The sequence below is a fragment of the Barbus barbus genome (assembly GCF_936440315.1).
Source record: "Barbus barbus genome assembly, chromosome: 14".
Classification (NCBI taxonomy): Eukaryota; Metazoa; Chordata; class Actinopteri; order Cypriniformes; family Cyprinidae; genus Barbus; species Barbus barbus.
Window position 1 is genome coordinate 29203172 of NC_136742.1, and position 25860 is coordinate 29229031.

Sequence of the window (25860 nt, forward strand, 5' to 3'; positions counted from 1 at the left end):
GCGTTGTTAATCCTTTTGATCTTTATTTATTTTTTTAAATTCACAGCAATCTAACCGTTCATTGGAGAATAAGAATTTAAATTGGGGGGAAATATCATTATGAAATAAATGTTTTTCTCTAATACACATTGGCCACAATTAACGGTACCCTTTTATTCAATACTATTTGAAACCTCCATTTGCCAGTTTAACAGCTCTAAATGTTCTCCTATAATGCCTGTTGAGGTTAGAGAACACCTGACAAGAGATCAGAGACCATTCCTTCATCCAGAATCACTCCAGACCCTTTAGATTCCCAGCTCCTTGACGGTGCTTCTTCTCTTCAGTTCACCTCACTCATTTTCTACAGGGTTCAGGTCAGAGGACTGGAATGGCCAGCAGAAGCTTGGTTTTGTGCTCAGTGACCCATTTTTGTGTTTTTTTTTTTTAGGTTTATGTTTGGATTATTGTACGGTTGGAAGATCCAAACATGGCCCATTATAAGATTTCTAACAGAGTCAGTCACTTATTGATTTTTTTATCTGCTGGTATTTGATAGAATCCATGATGCCATGTGTCTGAACAAGATGTCCAGGACCTCCAGCAGAAATATAGGCCCACAACATCAAAAATATAGCAGTATATTTCATTGTACACATGGGGTACTTTTTATCCCTGTGTTCACCAAACCCATCTTGAGTGTTTGCTGCTAAAAAGCTCATTTTTTAGTTTCATCTGACCATAGAAGCCAGTCCCATCTGACGTTCCAGTCGTGTCTGATAACGGAATATGCTGGAGTTTGTTTTTGGATGAGCTAGGAGAATGTTTCTTGAAACCCTCCCGAACAACATGTGGTGATGTAGGTGCTGTTTGACCATTTTTTTAAGGTTTTCTGACCCTGAGACTCGACTATTTTCTGTAATTCTCCAGCTGTGGTCCTTGGAGAGTCTTTATCCACTCAAACTCTCTTCTCACCGTGCATTAGGACGATATAGACACACGTCCTCTTCCAGGCAGTTTCGTAACATTTTCTGTTGATTGGAAATTCTTAATTATTGCCCTGATGGTGGAAACAGGAATTTTCACTGCTCTAGCTCTTTTCTTAAAGTCACTTCACTAATTTGTGAAGCTCAATTATCTTTTGCTGCAAATCAGAAATATATTCTTTGGTTTTTCTTATTGTGATGATGATTAAGGGAATTTGGGCTTTGTTTTCCCTCCTATTTATATTTCTGTGAAACAGGAAGCCATGGCTGGATTATTTCATGTTCATAATCACCTTGGAGTGCTCAAAATTTTGAATATGAATGGGAATATACTTGGAGATATTCTACTCATAAGTATTTCTAGGTGTGCCAATAATTGTGTCCAATGTGTATTAGAGAAAAACATTTATTTCATAATGAGATTTCCAACCATTTTAAATTCTTATTATCCAATGAAAGGTTAGATTTTTGTGAATGTTTTAAATAAAAGTTTAAAAGGATTAACAATGCAGATTAATTTTCACAGCCTTCTTTGATCATATTTATCAAGGGTGCCGATATTTTTGGCCATGACTGTATAAAATGATCATTATAATAGTTTGCATGCTGAATTGTGATTGTCCTCTCTTGTATCTCTTTAACCTATAGCTGCTGTGAAGATTGCAAAAAGATGTGTGGCTACCAATGGTAGACTGTGAAAGTGTTAAGGAAACCTGTTTGAAAACGGTGAGTATTTTTGGGATTTCTTCTAAACCAAAAAAAGTTTTCAGATGTTGTTCATCTGCTCCCGACAATGATAAGATGGGGACATGATGTCAAACGGGAGCTGACCCTGTCCTCTCTGCTCAGGTAAAGCCAGCGCAGGTGCATCCGTCTCAAACATGCAGGACTTCTGTCAGACATAATGCCCTTCGTAACACAACACTCTATTGACAAAGACTGGACAGGTGCTTTAACTCTGATTAATTCATCTGAACCGGACGGAGGATTAGCACAGTCATTGCGCTCTTATCTGCAGCGCTGCCTGGACACCGGCGTTGCTGCGCTACCAAATGGAGCTTTCTAATGTGGACTGAAGGGTGACAGCTTGTGTTTCTTGCTAATGCACCACACACACACACACACACACACACACACACAAAGCTGCATATGACACAGCAGCTCTGTTCCAAAACCTAATAAGCCCCCTACTGCCTAACATGGGCTGTGGCTTTAACTGATTTTGCTTCAGGAACCAGACCTTACACAGGATTTCAAGTGGAGAATGAATTGTCATATATCCACTGTTAAAATATCCTGTTAAAAACTGGCAGCTGTGGTTGTCAGAAATTCACCATTTATTTACCCACTTATATATATTGTAATTCTTAGTTCCTACTTGCAAAAACCATATTTGACAGTATTTTTTTACGTAAAAGTACATATAATTTTACATTACTTTTTAAAAACTTTTAAAATTATTATTATTATTATTTTTTTTTTACAGTGTGTGTCAGAATATATATAAATGTATTCAAAAGTTTGGGTTTGGTAACATTTGGTAACAATGTTTCGAAAAGAATCCTCTTATATTTACCAAGTCTGCATTTATTTGATCAAAAATACACTAATTTTGTGAAATATTATTACAAAGAAAAATAACTGTTTTCTATTTAAATATATTCTAAAATGTAGTTTATTCTGGTGATGCAAAGCTGAATTTTCAGCAGCCATTACTCCAGTCTTCAATGTCACATGATCCTTCAGAAAATGTTTGCTATGCAGAAATACACAAAAAGTTGTTAATAAGCTAATATATATATATATGTAATAATGTGATAACCTATTAAAAATAAGAACACAAATTTTGAGTTTCACAAATATTTCTATTGGACAAATATTCTTAAGTCTTTAATTACAATTAATTATTTTAAATAATAAATTCATAGTAATAACATTTCAATAATGTCATTCATCATGTTGGATTGATTTTTCCTAGCAGTGCATGATGCGATTGGTTTCTCTGTAAAGGATACTTAAGATGCTACTTTAGAATTCAAGAAAGTACCTTCTAGAGGAGCCAATTATTTTGTGAACGCACCTTAAAATGCTGCCTACTTAGGGTTTGTAACCACCTTCAAGCTTTTATAGATAAGCTTTTATAATAAACTCTGTTGGGTTTATTGAAGAAAACTGTGAAATCATGTGGGCTGAATGTGCTTTCATAACACCTCATGATTAATTTAGCTCGTTTCGATTGCATTGATGAAGAAACATTGTGTGACGTGAAGTCCACCCTCTGGCTAGTGGGTGTATGTGGTGTCTCACTCAGAAGTAAACACACACACACACACACACACACACACACGTCTACAGCAGATGTTGGTTGTTCTGCTGATGGCTGGATAAGAACGCTGCTGCTTTACCTGTTAGAAACCAGCGTAAACATTCTCCGCCATCTGCCACCATCCATCCATCTGTTTCTTTACAACTAGACATTCAATAACCTCAGGCAACAACGGCCCTGTGATCTGCACCACGTACGGCTAACGATTCTGCTTCAGAACGCATTACGAGTGGAATAATGCAGACAGCTACGGCGTTAATTATTGATAAATGTAAGTGGGAGAAACAAAGATGTCATGCTGTCCATTGACAGGTTAGGGATGGAGAGTTGCAAGTGTGTCAAATTATTAGTGTGATTCATTCATTTACTGCACAGCACCCTCTTGTGGCACGTAATTTCCTCCTCGGTGCGCATACTTGCAGTTGCACGATTTAAACAAACCCCTATAGAATAGTTTCAACTAGTGTTGTGGTTTTGTAAACAAATAACGTTACGTTTGCTTTTATTGTTTCAGTTTTTGTTTGTCATATTGATTAAATGCAGGCTTATGTTCATATTTCAGGAAGCCGGTTTTGGTCTAACCTGTTGTTTGGTGATCTGCTGGGACGGTGCGTTGATGCCCAGCTCCTCCAGAGGGTAGATGATCTGTCGTCTCGGGCTCACCGGCACCATAAAGTTCAACACCGCTGTCAGAGAGTGAAGACTGACATTCTGAGAGCAAAGAAGGACAAAGGAAGAAATGTTTGTCTAGCCCCGAACCAGAAATCAAGACTTTTAATGTAAAACATTTGCTTTAAGAACCCCTAAGATTTAATGTTAATATTTTAGTAATATAATGAGACATTTGCATGATAATTGTTGGTTAATGGTCACATGACCATATAAAATATTTACTTTTCAGTAAGTGTTTTATTTAGATTTTAAAATGATTTTAGGGCTTCCAGTATTTTATTTTGACAAAATACTGGAAAACATCTGTCCACTAAAAATGTTGCAAATAACACCAGACTAAAGTTTAATAGAACAATTAATAAAAGAATAATCGTGGATTTTAATGGTTTTGAAAGAAGTTGCTCACTAATTGTGCATTTATTTATTTTTTTTAACGGTGAAATCATTTATATTGTTAAATATTATTACAATTTAAAAAAAAAGGATTTATTTTAATGTAATTTATTCATGCGATGGCAAAGTTGAATTTTCAGCAGCCATAAATAACATTTGTTAAACTACTTTAATAATATTTGTAATAATATTTCACAATATTACTATTTTTACTATTTTCATTCAATTAAATGCAGCCTTGCTGAGCATAAGAGACTTCTTTCAAAAACATTAAAAAACCTTAATTATCCCAAACCTTCAAACGATAGTATATAGTATTTTATATTCAGTTTATTTAATTAGTAGCTTTTCATCAACTCACAAAGAGGACACACGTGTCCACTGCAGAAAAGGATTTTTCTTGTTTTCCAGTAAAAATATCAAAACATTCTTAAATCAAGATACATTTTCTTGAGTAACAAGTCTTATTTTCTGAAAAAAATAAAAAATAAAAAAACTGTCATAGTTAAGTGAGTTTATGCTTAAACCAAATATCTGCCAATGGGGTCAGAAAATTCAATTTAATTCAAAGGAAAAACATGATTATTTTTATTACCCCATTGTCAGATGTTTGTTCTTGTTTTAAACAAAAAAACTCACTTAATTTTGATTTTTATTTTTTTTTCTTCAGAAAACAAGACTAAAGCTATTGATGATTTACGTCTCAAGCAGATTGAGTAAGATAATCATTGCAGTCTGAGATTACGGTCTTTTTTTTTGGAATTTTGCCCACCTTCTGACTGTAATGAGGTGGATGGAGGAGGTAATAGAGGCAGGACTTGTGTGCCAAGCGCAGCACCTCCCTAAAGATATATTTGGTGTGATGCTGGAAAACGGGGTTGAGGAAAAAGTGACACAGACGACCGTGTTCCTCTCGCTGGTGATGGCTGAAGTACATGAACCTCTCGACGTCAAAGTTGGCTCTGATGAACTCAATGTCCTGGAAGCACGAAATGCATTGCAAATGATTTATGGTAAGAAACAGTAATGACACACCATGACACGTCATTAAAAATGTACCTCTTCATCTCTAATGATTATCAAACCAACAACTCGCCCCTCGACCTGAGCCACAAATGCCTGAAGAGCAGTTCCATCCTGAGAAGGAGAGACAATGTTCAGACATCACAAGCACTGCTCTGTCGACGGTCTGAGACGATCTAGTGAGTGGTTTGTGACAGACCTGGTCTTTTCGGGCCTGTAGGAACAGATCCAGATCTTCACTGATGGACTCCTGCTGGCTGAGACTCTCAGTCAAACTCTGGACTGCTGGGATATCAGACGACACCGCCACTCGCACCTCCAATGTCCTGTGGACAAACAAATATTAGTTTGAAACATAAATCTAAGGTCCAGAACTGAATTGTTCATTTACCATTAATGAATACTTTAATTTTGTAATGAATGTAAAAATGTTGCCACAAGATATTATCGGTAAATATCAGTTGGATTCCTTGAAACAGCTGAGGTCAAATATATCAGAAGACAGAATAATTGATTTATCTTCAGTCGATCATCTTTTGAATGTGGTTTTATATGCTCACAAATACTATAAAGGTCAGAATATTGTTCTTTAATTGTACTGTGGTTTAATCATGCTTTATTGTACAATTCATCTTCTAAGAAACTGCTGATATAGAGATTCTTTATCGGCTCATTTAGATGATTCAGAATGTGTGTGTACCTGGTCAATCCCCACCGGTGACACAGGTAGAGTTCCTGCGAGCACGTGCTGATGTCACGAGGAGCGACTCTGATGAAGGACTGCAGCAGTGGGAACTCTGGAGTCAGTTTAGGTACAGAGATCACACAGAAATCCCGATCCTGTGGAACGTCATAACAGTTTGTCAAATTTATTAGATTGAACACAAAATGCTGGACTGTGCACTCAAGAATGAAAATACTATCATCATTTACATTACCGTTTAAAGATTTAGTGGCGCTAAGATTTTTGTATGTTTTCACTTATGCTTAACAAGGCTGAATTTATTTGATCAAATGTACAGTAAAAATATTATTACAATTTATAATAATTGTTTTTCTATTTGAGTATATTTTAAGATGTAATTCATCCCTGTAAGTTAAAGTTGTATTTTCAGCATCATTACTCCAGTCTTCAGTGTCACATGATCCTTCAGAAATAATTTAATATGCTGATTTGCTGCTCAATAAACATTTCTTAACATTAGCAATGTTGAAAATAGTTGTGCTGCTTTATATTTTAGTGGAAACCATTATTTCTTTTTTATTTGATGCTTAGAAAAAAAAAGCATTTATTTAAAAAAAACATTTTTTGATCAATTTAAATCAGATTTTCAGGGGGAAAATAATTAATTTCTTTCTTTATTTAAAAAAAAACAACTGACCCCAAACTTTTCAATGATACTGAACCCTTGTCTTAAACATGTATGACTTTTTTATTTTACAGTACACAAAAAAATATATATATTGAAGCATGTGAATCTGCTGTTTTCCAAATATGATAAAAAATATTCATTGAAATATTCATAATAATTAATTGTAATTTTTGAAAAGAGAGAGAGAGAGAGAGCCACAGAGCAACATGAATTATCATAATTATCATTTTTGGGTGATTCCTTTAACAAGCCAGTTGATGTACTTACCGGGAACAGTTTAAACAGGTACTGCTGGAAATCTGCTGATCTTTAAGGAAAGAAGACGACAACAGAAATGAAAACTTATGAGCATCATCTGTCCTGTAGGAGCAATGAGAAAGGCTGCCATGTTGGCCAGTAGAAAGAGAGTGTGGTCTAGTTGGTCTCGCTGTCACTTTAAGCATTCTACTCATTAATTACATGTTCATGCTCTGTGGGGAGCGACAGGCCTCCATATTCCACAACAGCTGGCCAATAAGGTGGCACACAGACCAGCTCAGCAGGAGCCAAATAACACTCAGACTTATATTTACAACAGCTCCTCACTGAAAGCCACTGGAGCTCGGCCAGATGATGACAGACAGTGTTCCTTTAACCAAAATTCATTTTACCAGTACAAGTTCTGCTAACTTGTGTACTTCAGAGGAGCCATATTTTACACTTTCATAGCACTATCCCATTAAAGTCATGGTCATTGCACCAAAACAGTCATAATTGAGATTTTCATGATAATTATCCACCCTGTCTCTGACACTTTGAACTAAACAGGCTGTTCTGATGGTTGCTAGATGGTTACTTACTGGTCCAAGAGGTCCTTACCTCATTTCAAACTTCTTTTCCATAGTGAAGAGCAGGATGCAGAATGCATTAGGTGGCCCGTCTGGTTCAGAGTCCTCACCTGAGTCCACAGTGTCTTTGATGCATGACTTAATACACTTTGGCTAGTTAGAGAAGTCAACAGAGAAACAAAAATAAGAAATTCACATAAGGTACTTGGCATGAATCACATTTGGAAGGATTCGCAAATATAGTCACTGGTATTAAAATGCAAAAGAAGGTAGAAACATCTCAAAGGTGATGTTTGGCTCTGACCTGAGATATGTCAGTAGGCTCATCTCCACTCTCCTGCTCTGTTGTCAGTTCACCCTGTGATGGTCATTTGGGTTAGTTATTAGAAATGCATAAATTAGCCCTGAAATCCCTAATGAGTAGCATTAAATATGCTGAATGTGTCTTTTGAAGCTCACTTCCACAGGTTTGTTGGCTTCATCAGATTGCTGGGCATCAGTGCCATTGTTTTCCTCCCCCAGTGATTGTGGTTCCTCTGGTGGTTCCTCTTGATGTGCTGGATTTGTCTTTCTCAACCCTTCAAATTCTTCAAGTTCAAACCACTTATTGAATAGCTTCAAATCCATGTGACCGCTCACACTGACAAAACCAACGACAGCTCCTTCACTCTGTGTGAGTACACAAACACACACACACACACACACACACACACACACACACTTTACTAACAGTTTAATTAACACATTTTTATTGATTTCCTGATTTCCACTTTTTCCACTGCTTTGCAACCTGCAAGTTAATGGGTAAGTTTTTGAACACTTGTTTTTGTCATTAAAATTAAACTTTTGACATTTGACTGCTTTTGCTACTTTAAGTGCATTAAAGCTGATACATTTTTGATACAAAATTTTTATTTTGTAAAAAACTGTATGCGATGGAAGGTTTTAATGGTATTTTTGAACTTAGCATCATCAAATTAGGTATTATTAGGCTTTTTCAGAATTTTTTCCCCTCAAGATGCAGGGCTGTCCAACCATAATTTGGGTAAAATTGTGATGATAAAAAAAATGCTAAATCGTAATGGTACTAAAAATAAGCTTCTTTTTCTTCAAATGAATATAATTCAGTCCTATTTCTCTTTGATTTTGGGGTGAAATATGACCTGGACATGCTCTTGACAGATTTCATGAGAGTCACCCATATATAATTTAAAACTCTCATAAAAACTGAGTTAGAGACCTAGAAAAACAACACCTCTGTAATAATTAATGAATTTTCTCTGGAATTTTTTTTTTTTGTAATCCTCCTGGGCTGTGTAGTACAGTTGTCCAGCTGAATGGACGGGACATTCAGACAAAAGGCAAAACTGCTACAGATGTCTGGACACAATATGTTCAGTGTGAGTATGTCTTGGCAGGGCATAAGCTCTCATCTGCCATATGTCGCATGAACACATGTCAGCATGAGCCGCAGGGGAGAGTGGGGCGATCTGTCGTCCTATCATTCCTGCGAAAACACAAACTAACACAATTTCTGCCCCACTTTGCATAAAGTGTCTGTGAACTTGAGAGGTTACTTGGGCTCTTTTTCTCAAGAGATAAATCTGAGAAGCAAAAAAGCTTAAACTCTGAAGTTGCTTTCCATTTTATTAAGAGAAAAACAACTTTGCATCTTGAAAAAAAAAATGATGCTGATTTACAAAAAAAGGGCCTAATTAGGTAATTTGATCATGCTGATAATGCTAAAACTTTCCATTACCTATAGTTTTTAGGGGTGCCTGTTTTGCTCCAGCATGTCAAGACTTTCATACAAAATAAGAAAGTGAGAAAGTCTTGACATGCTCGAGCAAAACAGGGAGTATTTTTGAAATCAGCACCCCTAAAATTAGCAAGAAACAAGTATAGGATATCATTTCTCAAATATGATACAGGGCAGTGTATTTAAAGAGGTCATATTTGTGTTTTTTTTATGTGCCCAACCAAATGTTCTGAGCTTTATTATCCACATTAATTTTTAATCTGTCAATTGTAAACAAAACCTGACTAACTTCACAGACAGCTGCATGGTTCTCCTCGTCTTGAGCCTCGATGAGCTCAGACAGGAAGTACGGCCCGTGGGACTCCACCAGTGGCGTGATCTGCTCTGCAAATATGTGCATGAGGTCATCATGATCTTCCACTCTGGGGAATATAAAGTTATTGCACCAGGATTTTAATACATCATTGTGCTGCAAATGCCCTGTATATTGATAGAAATTGTGTACAGCAGGACAAAAACAGTCTAGACATGGATTATAATCGGCTTTACACTAGATGAAACTACACAAATGTCTGAACGAGTGAATTTGATCGACACAAATGAGTGAATTTCACAGAAACATGGCTATTTCACTTTTCACCCAAAATACAAGAGAAAAATAGGAAATTTTATTTTGCATAGAGAGAATGAAACCTATTTTCTTTATTTCATTTTTTTCCCTTATTTTTTTTTTTTTAATTAAGCATATTTCCTGCCCATTACAGTAATGTTTATAGATGTTTTTTTAGCTCTTTATTTTCATTGTTCTCATTGATGATTTTCATTAACTTTATCATCATTATTGCAAGACAAGTATAAACAGTAAAAATTATCAGTTTTACATTACAATCAGCATAAATTAAAGGTTGTACAACTAATAGTACCACAATATAAGAATACTTTACAAATTAAAGGGATAGGAAAGGAGGGAAAGGGAAGTGGTGTGTGGCCAAGTATGGTGACCCATACTCGGAATTTGTGCTCTGCATTTAACCCATCCAACGTGCACACACAGTAGTGAACACACACCCGGAGCAGTGGGCAGCCAATGCTGCGGCGCCCGGGGAGCAGTTGGGGGTTTGGTGCCTTGCTCAAGGGTATTGAGGGTGGAGAGAGTGTTGATTATTCACCCCCCCCTACAATCCCTGCCGGACCTGAGACTCGAACCCACGACCTTCAGGTTACAAGGCCGACTCTCTATCCATTAGGCCACGACTGCCCTCGTGCATAATATATATAAAATATATATATTCTATTATTCATAGAGTATTTGAATGACTTTAAGGCTTTGAAATATTTGTCGAATCTAAATAAATGACTTCTATATTAAAATAATTACAGTCGAATTAATCTAATTAATATGTATAGTAATGATTGCAAAATATAATAAAATATATAACAAAATATAATTGTATGCATTTATTTTATTTTTGCATTACAGTAATATATTGCAAATGTAAACTTAGAAAATGTGCTTAATTCTCATGAACATAATGTCACAATACATTCAAACATGTCCCAGACATGCACTTGTCAGTTTTCATGCGATTCACCTATCCATAATTAAATGAGAGGATTACAAACCTGGCTCTGCGGATGTGAAGTCGAGGGCAGTAATTGTGTCGATGACAAACGTAGGCCAAATACTGAACCTCCTCCTTAACAGGCATCACGGGTTCAAAGATCTTCTCCAGTGCTGCTTCTGATATGAAGAGAATGACAGAATAATGTCTTAACAATGTTACTGTCAATGCCAGCGCACAAAAAAGATCAAAGTAATATTATACTCATTTATTTCCTACCAAGTGAGCCTCTGTAGGGAGTCAGAAGGCAGATGTATTCCAGCTCCACAACGGCATTGAAAACTGCTCTAGAATTTGCATCGGAAGGAAATAAAAATCTTTGATCATTAAATTTGATTGAATGGATACAGGAAGGCATTGCTATACAGTCAATACAATTTGTGCTGCCTAAAACCAGATTCATATCCACCCTAACCAAATAACAACAGACAAATCTTGTTTTATTAAATTAAGACATAAATCAATGAACAGACTCTGTATTCTTTGGCCTCACAAAACCTGCCAAGAACATATCCAGGTCACATTTCACCTCAAAACCAAAGAAAAAATGTCTTTGTGAGATTCACCTTTACATGTTCACGCTGCTAAAAGAAAATACAAAGCAGTCTTCTTTTACCTCATTATCTCTTTAGTGCCCCCTATGGAGAAGCCAGGCTGAGCCACAAATAAACGCAGGAAGAGAGTGTTCATGGGCTGGAGGAAAGACAAACAGTCTGTCAAGGGGCTGTAAAATGGATATGTTAAATATTAATGGACATTGTGGTCTATTTGCTTTGCCTACAGTGAATTTCTCGCCATTGATGTGATTCTGAAGTAAATTCTTCCAGCATGCCTGATCCACAAGCTTTTCGATGGGGTGGTCTGAGAAAGATGCATGGGCCAAAACTTCATTCGTAGCGGTGCTCAGGGTCACAGCTAAATTTGCTTTCTCACTTCATTGAGAAAGAGAGAGAGAAAAAAACATCATTTTATAACTGTAAACCAAACAAGTCTAAGCAATTAACAATTTCTTATTATACTACATTGTAATGAAAGTAAACTTAAGTACACTCTCTGTCACTGGGGCGCTACCTTTTTTATCAAAAAATCAAACCAAAATATATACATCATTTCAAATGTATTGTGTCTTAATTAAAATAAATAATATTGTAACATTAAACATTTTATATTTTTTTTAATTAATGTAATAATTTTCATAATATTTTAAATTTTATTTAAATATTTTAACATTTATAAATGACGTCTATATTAAAATTATTCATCTACTTAATTTGTATATTTTTATCACAGATAAAAATATAGTAAAATAGAACTGTATGTATTATATTTACTATGCACTACAGTAATTATTATCATTATTATTTAGTCATTTAGCAGATGCTTTTATCCATATGTACAACCACACACATGCATATATATATATATATATATATATATATACACATTTATAAATTCAATATATATATATATATATATATATATATATATATATATATATATATATATATATATATATATATATATATCATATAATTTCCATTTAGTTTGTTGAAGTATTAAAATAACTCAAATTAAATAAAAGACCTATACAGACATAATAAATTCAGACATTATTTAACTCAATTATACAAATCACGACAGTATAGTTTATCAGTAATCCTAAGAAATAACACACATGCTAAAAACAACAACTTAATTACACATAGTAAGAATGGTTATAAAAACTGAAACAGAAGTGAAACAAGTAGTAGAAATTAAATTAATTAAAATGTATTCATAAAATATGCTTAATTTTTTTTTTTTTTAACACTTACAGTAGATGAATGACATTGATTCTCCCAAACACAGCAACAGCTGCAGGACTGATCAGATTATTGATCTCTTCAGCATCTGACCATTCAGTTCTCCTCACAGTCACACTTTCAGCTTTACCAGCGGAGGAGGTGATGCTGCTCATTGCAAATCTAACACAATTAAGAAAATATACAAATATGATTAGATACAGACATTTGTATTGCTAAACAAAACAATAACTAGTTCTCCTTATTATTAACAGTAGGCCTACATAAGAAAAATAATGTTTATTCGTTTACATTTAAGAAAAATACAATATAAAAGTACTACAAAACAGACCTTTCGTGTGAGAATACTTAAAACCTGTTTATAAAGAAGTATATTTTACGTAAACGTTCATCTGAAGTAACCGCTAACCGTGAGCGAGCGTCTTGTAACCATGGTGACGGGGCTACGTGACGTAGGTTCAGTCAAAGGTTACCGCGCGCGTCACGTCAAACGCGACGCGCGACACACGGCATCGAAACGTCGCTAAAGTTTTGGCGGCTTATCGGAGTTAAAAAAACGTAAAAAATACGCAAAGTTGCCTTATAATAAAGTGTCAGGAGCGTAGTAATCATGGCGTCCACCGCGGCGGGTAAACAGAGAATCCCGAAAGTGGCGAAGGTAAAAAATAAATAATGTTTAGTGAGTTAGCATTAGCATTAGCATGTAAACAACGTGAAGCGGTTGTGTTTTACTGCAAGCACCTATTATACAATAGTTATGGATGTAGTTAATAGAGTTGTTTTTGCATGTATTTATATTGTGTTATGTGTTCAGGTGAAGAATAAAGCCCCAGCGGAGGTGCAGATCACCGCAGAGCAGCTGCTCAGAGAGGCGAAGGAGAGAGAGCTAGAGCTGCTGCCTCCTCCACCCAAACAGAAGATCACTGATGCAGAAGAGCTCAACGACTATAAACTCAAGAAGAGGAAGGTATGAGTGCTATATGTTCTGTACATGACCACGACATATTGGGCAAAATGCATAATGGTAGCACCATGCTACTTTGATGCATGCCATAGTTGTGGTTACTTACCATGGTGTTTCCATAATGACTACAAAACACTGTATTACCACAGTACATGTACAGAAAACATGGTATTGTCAAGTTGCACATTTATTTATATAGTGCTTTATACAACACAGATTGTTTTAAAGCAGCTTCACATTAATAAACTGGAAAAGGTCAATCATTACATTTATATTTAGTCATTTAGCAGATGCTTTTATCTAAAGAGGACAATGGAAACAATCAAAATCAACAAAAGGGCAATATGCAAGTGCTACGACAAGTCTCAGTTAGCCTAACGCAGTACACATAGTAAGTTTTTTTTTATCATATAGTAAATAAAAAGAAAACTGATACAATAGAAAAAGAATAGAGCAAGCTATGGTTAGAGGCCTTTTTTTTGCTTTTTGTTAATTGTAGAATAAATAAAAGAAAACAAATAGATAGAATATAAAAAGAATAGAGAAGCTAGTGTAAAACAAGCTGTTAGAAAATTAATAGAGTGCAAGCCTAATTAAGAATATAATTAGAATAGAGAGTGCTAGAGTTAGAGGGTCAAATAAAGATAACTGCTCGGATTGAGTTGGGCAGGTCATTCCATCAGGAGCGAATATTTAATTTAAAAGTCTGTGAAAGTGATTTTGTGCCTCTTTGGGATGGCGCAATAATGCATCGTTCACTTGCAGAACACAAGCTTCTAGAGGCACATAAGTCTTAAGTAATGAATTTAGGTAAAGGGGTGCAGAGCCAGTGATGGTTTTCTAGGCAAACATCAATGTTTTGAAATTTATGTGAGCAGCTATTGGTAGCCAGTGCAAATTGATAAACAGAGGTGTGACGTGCGTTCTTTTTGGCTCATTAAAAATGTATCTTGCTGGCGCATTCTGGATTAACGGCAAAGGTTTGATAGAACTGGCTGGAAGACCTGCCAAGAGAGCATTGCAATTCAGTTTAGTTCAGTGTTAATTGAATTCAGATCAATATCAGTGTCAGTATTGCAAAAGGTCATGAGTTATGAAACAAATTCAATATTATCATGGTACGTGCCGCAAAAATGTAGCGTATAAATACATAGTTCATGCTTTAAAAACATGCATCTCCAGAAAACTTGGTATTCACATAATACCATGTTTTTTTGAACATGCACTACCATAGCATATGTCCATTAAACATGATATTGTCATGGTATATGCCCCAAAAGACATGGTATTACCATAGTAAAAGACCAGAAAGCATGATATTGTCATGGTACGTGCCCCCAAAAGCATAGTATTACAAATAGACATGCCATGAATGAATTATGCATTTATATAGCGCTTTGTGCATTGCTGTACACCCAAAGTGCTTTACAATCATGTAGGGGGGGTCTCAACCACCACCAGTGTACGATGATGCAGCGGCACCCACAGTACAACGACGCCAGTGCGCTCACCACACACCAGCTACAGAGAGTCATAGAGCCAATCAAGTGCATGGGGATTATTAGGAGGCCATGATTGACAAGGGCCAGTGGTGGCAATTTGGCCAGGATAAAACATGGTATTGCCCTGGTACAGGCTTAAAAATATTATGTTACCATGGTAATATAATCTCCATCTCCAGAAAACATGACATTACCATAGTGCATGTCCAGAAAACATAGTGCTGTTGTTGTGTGTTCCCCAAAAAATATATTATTACAGTGCCATGAAACATGGCATTACCATATGCTCTAAAAACATTTGTTACCATAGGTAAAACATGGTCATGTACCATGTTACCAGTTCATGTACCAGTAACCATGGTCATGTTTACTGGTCATGTACCATGACACTACCGTGGTGGAACTCCAGAAAACATGGTATTATCATAAGGAAAAACATGAATTTGCCATGGTCCGTGCTCTAAAAATGGCATTGCTATGGTACATATCTAAACACATTTTCTCCAACGCTTTTCTCTCAATACAGGCGTTTGAAGACAACATCAGGAAGAACAGAACTGTCATCAGCAACTGGATCAAGTACGCACAATGGGAGGAGAGCCTGAAGGAGGTCCAGAGGTGAGTTTCAGTTCGGTGTCCAAGGACTGAATCGTAGACTGGAGGCGATTTCTGTAAATGTTTTTATTGCCTTCAGAGCTCGCTCTATCTACGAGCGTGCGCTCGATGTGGATCACCGCAACATCGCACTGTGGCTGAAGTATGCAGAGATGGAGATGAAGAACCGGCAGGTGAATCATGCTCGCAACATCTGGGACCGAGCCATCACCATCCTTCCCCGTGTCAATCAGTTCTGGTATGCTTTCTCCTTATGGTCATACAGACATTCACACAAAGAAACTATGTTTTTGACAAAATATATGAATTAATTTTCTTATTCATATATTTGTGCACCAGGTACAAGTACACCTATATGGAGGAGATGCTGGGAAACGTTGCAGGCTGCAGGCAGGTGTTTGAGCGCTGGATGGAGTGGGAGCCAGAGGAACAGGCTTGGCATTCGTACATCAACTTTGAGCTGCGCTATAAGGAAGTGGACAAGTCCCGCAGCATCTATGAGAACTATATCCTTTCATAATTAGCCTGTTTCATCAGTAGTATCCGGATACATACAGTACACTCATATAAAGCGATGTATACAGTATAGCAAATCTCAGCTGCCTTATTGATTTCATTGCAAAATGAAACTATATTATCACCTAACTCTTAATATAAAGTTGGATATATACAGTATGTATGTCCAACTTCATCTGTGTATATACGGTATACTTGCACAGGGCGATATACACTATGAAACAAATCTCAACTGCTTAATTGCTCTAATTTGCTAAATGTATAAAGTATGAAGATGTTATAAACATTAACATCAGGAATTTGTATAAAGCTTATTTTGAAATAATGTGTATTGTGAAAAGTGCCATACAAATAAATTGAACTTTTCATTTTAGAATGGATGACTTGCGAAAAAAATGTAGTCGTTATCCTTAACAGTGAAGCACTCGTGATGGTCCATCCTGAAGTGAAGAACTGGATCAAGTACGCTCACTTTGAAGAGAAGCACGGTTATATCGCTCGGTCGAGGAAGGTGTTCGAGAGAGCCGTGGAGTTTTTTGGAGAGGAGCATATCAGTGAGAGCCTCTACGTGGCTTTTGCCAGATTCGAGGAGAAGCAGAAAGAGGTATGACGTCCTGTGTTCATGTCATCCAGTAAACCCGAGAGCCTTCTGGTGTTTTCCTGTTCAGACCTGACCGTTCGCTTTGTGTCTTTTAGTTTGAGAGAGTTCGCATCATCTATAAATATGCTTTGGACCGAATCCCCAAGCAACAGGCCCAGGAGCTGTTTAAGAACTACACAGTGTTTGAGAAGCGGTTTGGAGACAGGAGAGGAATCGAGGATGTGATCGTCAACAAAAGGAGGTTTCAGTATGAAGAGGAAGTCAAGGTGAGTAAAGCATTTTTATGTGTTAATATAAAATTCTATTTTTTAAGTGAATGTCCAAATGCCCTGAAGTTTCATGTTTATTATTATTCAACGAAATGTACTATATTACTGTTATAATTTTTAATATTCATATTGTGTTTACATACATAATTTATTTTTATATATGAGTATTTTATATTAAAATGTCTAAATTATTTATATATATATATATATAATATATATATATTTAATTTATATTTACACACGCATTTACATAATTTTCTGCTGTATAGGCAAACCCACACAACTACGATGCCTGGTTTGATTACCTGCGGCTGGTGGAGAGTGACGCCAATGCAGACACGGTTAGAGAAGTGTACGAGAGAGCCATAGCCAACATACCCCCCATCCAAGAGAAGAGACACTGGAGACGCTACATCTACCTGTGGATTAACTACGCTCTCTATGAGGAGCTGGAGGTCAAGGTATGATAGATGGCAGTGAGCTGAAGTATTCAGCATTCGTTTGCATCTCTCAGTAAAAGGCCTTTCCACACTGAGCGGAATAAATCAACAGCTTCCTATGGATGCTTCCACATAGACCGCGAACATTTGTAGACCAAAAATGCAAATGTTATTTTTTCGTCCAGTCCAACGAATCTTTTCAGTTTCGCAAAGCGAAAACACAGGCCGTCCAATAAGATTTGAGCTAGGATCACGTGACTGGAGCAGCTGCTGTTGCGCAAAACAGTGAGAATGGTGGAGCTGTTTCGAAAACCAGTGTAAACGAGCACCGAAGAAGAGTATCTCGGATAAGAGAGTGGATGCGGAGTTCTTGTTATCGTTGGTATTTGAGAACAGTTTTATTCTCACATGTTCTTTGTACAGAATAACATTTCTAATCATCTCTAATAATGATCTGTAGAGCATGTGCGCGAGTGTTATGAGTCAGAGTGCGTTCATTCTTTAGTCTAGATCTTCCGTATTAAAAAAAAATTTACTGAAACATTTTTCTACACATGAAATATGAAAGCAAATAGACATATGATTATGACTATTTATTTTCTGTATGTGTTTTGTATGCAGCTCATGGTATTTTTTTTTTTTATAGCAATAAAGGATGTTTGACATATTAGCAGTGTAGCGTCATTAAACATACAAAGAGTACATGTGTCTGCTTATTATAGAATCAAAATCAACTATAGATCACAATCGGAAGTTATTACAAGCACTCAATGATGGTTTAAAGTGGGTAAGCAAATACATTAATAATTACATGCATTTTCAAGTGTAACTTGATACTAATTGTACTTCTAATTATATTTTAGGATGTAGCCTATGCTTGTAAGCATTATAGACAGCTTGTGTTTCTGGTATAGAACCAGACTTTATCTAAAAATCAGATAATTTATATCTATCATTTAGATGTTAAATCCATATACGAGATACATATCTGAGGAAAAATGCATTGTTGATCTAGCGTGCAGGCGTGAATTAGCAGAAGGCGAACATTCGTTTTTCGCTCGGTATGAAAGCACCGTTCGTTGGCGTTTCGCCTCGCCTTTTTCACATCGCGCTCAGTGTGGAAAGGCCTTTAGAGTCAGAGTTTGATGTTATGCATTTTTTCTGGTTTGTTTAGGACCCTGAGAGAACGAGGCAGGTGTATCAAGCGTGTCTGGAGCTTATACCACACAAAAAGGTAAAACTGTCAGTCTTAATAGTGGTTAAAAACGCTATTTACACAATCTCTTGTCATTTTTCGTGAACCAGTCCTTAAAATGTTATTTCTGAATCCTTTTGTAAAGTTTGCAACAATTTTAACAGCTGAAAGTATTTTATCTGTGAAATCCTATGAAGGTACCATTTCTATTCTAAGTTAAATTATGAATTGTTTTCTAACTATAGCCTATGCTTTTTGCATACTCAGTTTACATTTGCCAAGATTTGGCTCTTATACGGACAATTTGAAATCCGACAAAAAAACCTCCAGAATGCCAGACGAGGCCTGGTAAGTGTTTCACTCTAAAACAGATTTATATACTTTTAGACTACTGTTCAAAAGTTTGGGATTAGTTTTTTTTTTTTTTAAGAAATTGATACATTTTATTTAACAAGGATGCATTAATTTGATCAAAAGTGACAGTAAACACATAATGTTGCAAAATATTTCTATTTCAAATTAATGCTGTTCTTTTCGACTTCCTATTAATCAAAGATTCCTGAAAAAAAATGACAGCTTCCACAAAAATATGAAGCAGCACAACTGTTTTATATAATAATAATCAGAAATGTTTCATGAGCATATTAGAATGTTTTCTAAAGGTTTATGTGACACCGAAGACTGGAGTAATGATACTGAAAATTCAGCTTTGATCAAAGGAATACATTTTAAAATATATTTACAGAAAACAGTTATTTTAAATACTAATAATTTTTGTTACAATATTACTGTTTGTACTGTATTAAATAAATGCAGTCTTGGGGGCATAGGAGACTTCTTTCAAAAACAAACAAAAAAAATGACCCCATGCTTTTAAATGGTAGTGTACTTCCTATATAGTGCAGAGTTTGATCTTACCTCTCCCCTGTCAGGGCACAGCCATCGGAAAGTGTCCTAAAAACAAACTGTTCAAAGGCTACATCGAGCTGGAGCTACAGCTGAGAGAGTTTGATCGCTGCAGGAAGCTCTATGAGAAGTATCTGGAGTTCAGTCCAGAAAACTGCACCACCTGGATCAAGTTTTCCGAGCTGGAGACCATCCTGGGAGACACCGAACGGGCCAGAGCCATATTTGAACTGGCCATTGGACAACCGCGACTCGACATGCCAGAGGTTTAGAACTTCACATTTCTCCCTTTTTACAGTTATTGGCTCCTTCCAAGTTTTTTCCTCCATATTCTCACTGTGTCATACTATATGAGCCATAAAAGCCTGATGTATCAAATATGATTCTCAACAAAAAGCTATTTTTCTAAAGGTAAAATAAACTGTTCCATTTAAAAAAAACACGTCTGTTATTTCATGTCAGACTTTACAGGGTTAAAGGTAATTCTCAACTGTTTCTCCTTTCTATTGTTTACATCAGGTGCTGTGGAAGTCATACATCGACTTTGAGATCGAGCAAGAAGAATACGACAACACACGAGGACTTTATAAGAGACTGTTACAGCGTACTCAACATGTCAAAGTAAGCCATCAGAATGAAGGCAACACAACATGCTCATCCTAAATTAATATCAGATGCATTTGATTCCAGTCTGGTTGTATTGTAGGTCTGGATCAGCTATGGCCAGTTTGAGCTGTCCATCGACAGTGACGACCGCATACAGCGATGCAGACAGATCTACGAGGAGGCCAATAAGAGTATGCAGGGCTGTGAGGAGAAGGAGGAACGTCTGATGCTCCTGGAGTCCTGGAGAGACTTTGAGGACGAGTTTGGATCGTTCGCCAACAAGGAGAGAGTCCAGAAACTCCTGCCGGAGAAGGTGAAGAAGAGGAGGAAGATCACAGCAGAGGACGGGGTGAGAGTTCATGCCTTCTTGCATCCTGAAATTGTGGGTGTTTTTTTCTTGCAATGGATCATGATCGTAAGGGTGTGTATGATTGTTTTTTTTTTTTTTTTTGATGCAGCAATTACAAATTCATTCAATGCGTATGGATCAATCTTGAAACATGGATTTTTGAAGTGTGATTTTTTTTTTTTTTTTTTATCAAGAATCAAATTAAAATGCTAAAAATTTAGTGAAATGTGATTTGTTAAAATATTCAATATTGTTAAATATTGAATCATAGAATTACTTGCATGCACACATTATTGGAGACAAAGTGGCAATTGATTACAAATTCTGCCGATACACATGCATCGATCTTATAACATGGCTTTTTTAAATTGTTTGATTTGGTCAAGAATTGAAATGCTAAAATAATGCTTTCAAATGCTAAAAGTTGAATGAATCAAGATTCTGTAACGTATCATTCAATATTTTAAAATATATAAAAAATTATTTATAGAACAAAAGAATTAATGGAAATAAAAAAGAAATTGAATACAGAATACTTTCCTATGTGCTTAACTCAAAAATATTTATTCGACACACATTGCACTCTGTTATATTCCAAGTAGTCTGTATATGCGCATATAAATTTAATATTTACTTTCAAATTTAACAATCTTAAGCAATTTACATAATCCTATTACGGCACTTAAAAATACAGAATTATTGATTGAAATCTCATTGTGAATTGAATATTTTGCTGAAATCATTCCTGAATTGAAAACCTATGAATTGTGAACTGAATTGATTCATTGTCGACCCAAAGATTCACGCCCCTTTTGACTAGTCATCCCTAACATATTGTCTTTTGTTTATTAGTCGGATGCAGGTTGGGAGGAATATTACGACTACATCTTCCCAGAGGACGCTGCTAACCAGCCCAACCTCAAACTGCTGGCCATGGCCAAGATGTGGAAGAAACAGCAGCAGGATGATGAGAACGAGCAGGAAGAAGAAGAAGAAGAAGAAGAAGGACAGCAGGTTCCTCAAGGGAAGGAAGCACTGGAGAACTCCGAACCAGAGGAGCAGGGACCTGCGGCCAGCAGAGAACAGCCCGAAAACGAGTACGACGATCACGACAAAGATGACGATGAGAGCAGCGACAGTGAGAGTGATGGTGGAGACCGCGAACATGACAAAGACAAGACGGAAGAAACAAAAGTGGACACAGAAAATCACTGACCTGGTGTGGTGGAACTTGACACGTTATTCGTCTCCATTTCTTTTGTAACAAAATAAAGGTGTGAACCAAATGTGCCAATCACTTACTGTTATTCAATATGGCGCCCCCCAAACCAATCGTTACTTGCTTTGTAAATGGGGAATCACATTTCAAACGTTTGCAGTTGTCATGTTATTAATGAAGATTGAGCAAAAACGAGTTTTCTGATACAGTAAGAATGCAGAGTAGTCTGCGTTTATTGAATTCATTTACTGAAGCTGTGTGTGGACATATGTTTTGACACACATTTACAGCAAGAAGTTTATTAAAATTGTTTGTCCACACAGTGTTCCCTGTCTTATTTTGACAGCGTTTTCAATATTACAGGGAAAACCAGAGACATGTCAGGTTTTATTTCATGTAACTACAGTCCCAAAGTCCTTTATTTTCAGCTTTATTAACCCAAAAGAAAACAATTCATTCAAAGCAGTGGCTCTCTGATATTTCAAATCAATATTGTGATCAGAAAAGCAAATTTTTCTGTTTTCCCAGTTGGATGTTGAGGATTTCAGAGAGCCACATATTAGTGTTATTCAATATCTTCTGGCCGGACTGGATGCGGAAGCGGGATTATGGATTTCTTCTCTGTGTCTCTGGATAAAGCTTTCCTCATATCTGTAAAAAGAAAGAACAGTAAAATAAAATTTGTACATTTTCTGAAGAAACGTGAGTTTAGCTTGCAAAAGTCTGCTGTGATGCTGGATAATTACTGCACTGGTAATATTGCAAGTCTCTATTTTTTTATTTTATTGTTTGCAGGTGAAAAATGTAAGTCTGATTGCAAGGTTAAGTTAACAAAGTGGCACAAATGTTGCAGGACAAGGCTTTAAGGATTTAAATATGAACAATAATATTAGTGATGCTCGCCTTAGAAACACCAATAATAACCTGAATATAATGTACAGATATCAGATTATTGAAATCCTGTAAGTCACAGTTCAAACGTTTGGGATCAGTAAGAAGTCTCTTGCTCGCCGAGGCTGCATTTATTTGATCAGAAAATACAGTAAAATTTGAAATATTACAATTTAAAATTACTGTTTTCTATTTGAATATATTTTAAAAAGTAATTTATTCCTGTGATCAAAGCTGTATTTTCAGCATCATTACTCCAGTCTTCAGTGTCACATGATCCTTCAGAAATCATTCTAATATGCTGATTCGCTGCTCAAGAAACATTTATGATGTTCAATGTGGAAAAATAGTTTTGTGTAAACTGTGATGCATTTATTTTCAGGATTCTTTGATGGATAGAAAGTTCAAAATAACAGCATTTTTGTTTTTTAAATTTTTTGAACAGTGTAATAATCAAACAAGTGAAAAACCCACCATAAGCATCTTCGTCAGGTTCACCGTTACTGGCCGAGTAATACTCTATAACGGTTCTGTACACGCTGTAGCCGAGCTGTTTGTACATATTCACAGCCACTTGATTAGAAACTCGCACAAAGAGATCCACGAAGAATCCACCCTTCCTAAATTAAAGAGAAACACAGAACAACTCATTTCGAGTCAAATACCAATATTTAATGTCATGTTATTACTAATAACAAATCTGATTTCAGTTTATACTGTTCTGCCGGTTTTTATTTTCACATGCATTTATTTACCAAATGCTTTTGTCTAAAGGAAATTACAAAAAGAGCTACCTTTCAGAGATCTCCTCTAACATCTCCATGAGTTTGGCAGCCAGACCCAGCCGTCTGAACTCCGGGGCCACAGAGAGAGCGGTGACGTGCCCGTGCCATTCCTCTCTCGCGACGGACCCCTCTGCCTTTCCCATGACTACAGGATGACAATTAACATCCAGGTTAGAATTACAGATGTACATGAAATCAAAATCAATCCCAGTTACTGTTTTAATACATGTTCCTAGTCTTAGTGTGAATGATTCATGGTTCTGCCTCTGAAACAACTTTCCTTTTCAGATGACATCTTCAGTCCCTGCTATTATTGAGCCCAGCTGGATACATTCTGGGGCGTTGCATTCATTTTTAACACAGGAACATGTCAGATTTCAAAAGTAAAATGCTTTCTATGTTCCACAGAAGAGAGTAAGTCATATAGATTTGGAGCAACATAAAGGTGAGTAATTATTACTCTCAATTACAATGTGATGAAGATCAGAAAGAGATGGATTTGACTCACTGTAGCCCATCAGTTCACCGCCTGGAGCCTCTGCTACTATGAAATACTCCGGCCAGTGAGCCAAATACTGAAGATAGAAGGGAATTCCATACTGTACAACAAATGAAAGTTAAGATAAACCAGAAATATATGAATACTAAAGAGAAAAACGACCTAGTGACAGACTGATTAACATTTTGAGAGGTGTTTGAAAGGATACAGTTTCTGTCAAAGGGTCCAGATTACTGTGGGATACAAATACATAAATTAATGTAAATATTATCACAATCTCAAATGATGAGCAGCATATAGAAACAAAACATTACAGTCATATGTGGAATAACACAATACTAATAGAATGATTATTAGCATTCAGTATACAGGCAAAACTCCAACATCACTTGTTATTATGCTAATACATAATAGAAAAATAACAGGGCAGTATGCTAACGTACCATGGTATTTGTGGAAATACTATGATGCGTGTTCAAAAAACATTTATTTCGGTTAGTATGCTGTACTGCATTATGTATATCGATTGTTATCTACATGTTGAATATCTGAGTGAACATCTAACAGGTGTGGTGGATCATGGTACAGTGAAGGTGGCTGACTGTAATACCATGGTATTTATCATTAGGCGCATTCAATGAACGATGGTGCGGCTACAAAACGTAAAAAAAAAAAAAGATAATTATCAATGCTATTATATCACAATTACTCACATGTTGTTGAATTTAAACAGATCATCGCACGTGAAAGCTCGTAATGTTGTCATTCTCCCTTGTGTGCGGGACGACCTCTGACCTCTACGTCACACGTGGGACGTTTCATTGTCCTTTTAAACAGCGACATCTGTCGACTTGAAGGAGAACTACACCGGCGTTTACTTCTTATTACACTTATTTTATTTTGAATTTTATTCGGTGTGTAGTGTGCATGTTTGGCCATAAAAAGATCCACAAAGTTACAAATCTCAAAGTCCACTCCAAAGGGAGATATTTAGTTTTTTTTTTTTTTTAAATCCCTTTTCAAGAACTACAACGAACGGCTCGTTTGGACTACAAAGTTGTTTTACTGTATTTGTGACGTCACAACGCGCTCCATTAGAAAGTTTCAAAATCGAAACCCGGTGTGGGGGTTTTTCTGAAGGAAACCGACTGTCTTCAGAAAATTTTTAATGCCATTTTCATTTAATCTTGCATGTAATGTCTGATAAAGCAGCGTTTGTGTACAGCGTTACCGGGAAACCTCGCTCTAATTCATGTTATAATGTTAGAATTAAAGAACAATAAACATAATACATATCACCGTTGCACTTATCTGTACATAGTCAATGCAGTTATGTTTAAGCTGTTGTTGACATCCTATCGAAAACGTGATTTGGCCAAAAAAACAAAACAACAACAATAAGGTTACCACTTTAATATGTCTTGCAATATCCATGCATGCAAAGGTTCTGTGCAATCCTCAATATTGATATAACAATATAGATGAACTTGCTGTTTTAGCAAATCACCAATCACAACGCACTGGGACAGCTAACCAATCACAACACATTAATTTTTTTGGAAGGCGGGCCTTCATCAAACCTGGAACTAATAGAGTCGTTTTTTTTGTTTTTTTTAATTGAATGCATGAAAAAAAAAACAATAACAATAGTCATTGTAAAATCACAACAACAGTCCAGGGTCATTCAGTCTCTCAGTCCAGAGGAAATGAACAAAGCCACTGCTCTTATGGCTTTCAAGTT

At 36.2% G+C, this 25860-nt stretch overlaps 3 protein-coding genes across 4 annotated transcripts in view; 1 reads left to right on the forward strand and 2 right to left on the reverse strand.

Annotated features, from left to right (window-relative positions):
• The window catches only part of LOC306880035 (cilia- and flagella-associated protein 61-like), a 29896-nt gene extending 16703 nt beyond the window's left edge, over window positions 1-13193 (reverse strand). Inside the window, exons 1-16 of one of the 2 annotated variants that reach the window (XM_079433304.1) lie at window positions 13094-13193; window positions 12775-12924; window positions 11742-11892; window positions 11577-11653; window positions 11180-11247; window positions 10962-11079; window positions 9628-9760; window positions 8039-8248; window positions 7884-7937; window positions 7611-7732; window positions 7020-7059; window positions 6080-6219; window positions 5579-5705; window positions 5416-5493; window positions 5129-5335; window positions 3874-4002 (exon numbers count right to left, since the gene is read on the reverse strand). In XM_079433304.1, the coding sequence (XP_079289430.1) occupies window positions 3874-4002; window positions 5129-5335; window positions 5416-5493; window positions 5579-5705; window positions 6080-6219; window positions 7020-7059; window positions 7611-7732; window positions 7884-7937; window positions 8039-8248; window positions 9628-9760; window positions 10962-11079; window positions 11180-11247; window positions 11577-11653; window positions 11742-11892; window positions 12775-12917 (1797 nt within the window). In that variant the 5' untranslated portion in view covers window positions 12918-12924; window positions 13094-13193. The remainder of the gene's footprint in view (window positions 1-3873; window positions 4003-5128; window positions 5336-5415; window positions 5494-5578; window positions 5706-6079; window positions 6220-7019; window positions 7060-7610; window positions 7733-7883; window positions 7938-8038; window positions 8249-9627; window positions 9761-10961; window positions 11080-11179; window positions 11248-11576; window positions 11654-11741; window positions 11893-12774; window positions 12925-13093) is intronic. The other variant, XM_079433305.1, reaches the window with a different exon arrangement.
• A 43-nt stretch (window positions 13194-13236) lies between these two features.
• LOC306880036 (crooked neck-like protein 1) lies at window positions 13237-22267 on the forward strand. Its single transcript, XM_079433306.1, has 14 exons — window positions 13237-13420; window positions 13577-13729; window positions 15755-15846; window positions 15923-16081; window positions 16183-16349; window positions 16785-16963; window positions 17056-17226; window positions 17499-17690; window positions 18844-18903; window positions 19132-19212; window positions 19797-20036; window positions 20290-20391; window positions 20477-20725; window positions 21578-22267. The coding sequence occupies exons 1-14, from the start codon at window positions 13373-13375 to the stop codon at window positions 21938-21940; spliced, it is 2256 nt and encodes a 751-aa protein (XP_079289432.1). The 5' UTR covers window positions 13237-13372; the 3' UTR covers window positions 21941-22267.
• LOC306880037 (N-alpha-acetyltransferase 20) lies at window positions 22145-24921 on the reverse strand. The gene is made up of 6 exons (XM_079433307.1): window positions 24833-24921; window positions 24328-24352; window positions 24129-24219; window positions 23630-23765; window positions 23310-23455; window positions 22145-22595 (listed from the first exon to the last, which is right to left on the reverse strand). The coding sequence occupies exons 1-6, from the start codon at window positions 24883-24885 to the stop codon at window positions 22510-22512; spliced, it is 537 nt and encodes a 178-aa protein (XP_079289433.1). The 5' UTR covers window positions 24886-24921; the 3' UTR covers window positions 22145-22509.
• Between the last annotated feature and the right edge of the window lie 939 nt (window positions 24922-25860).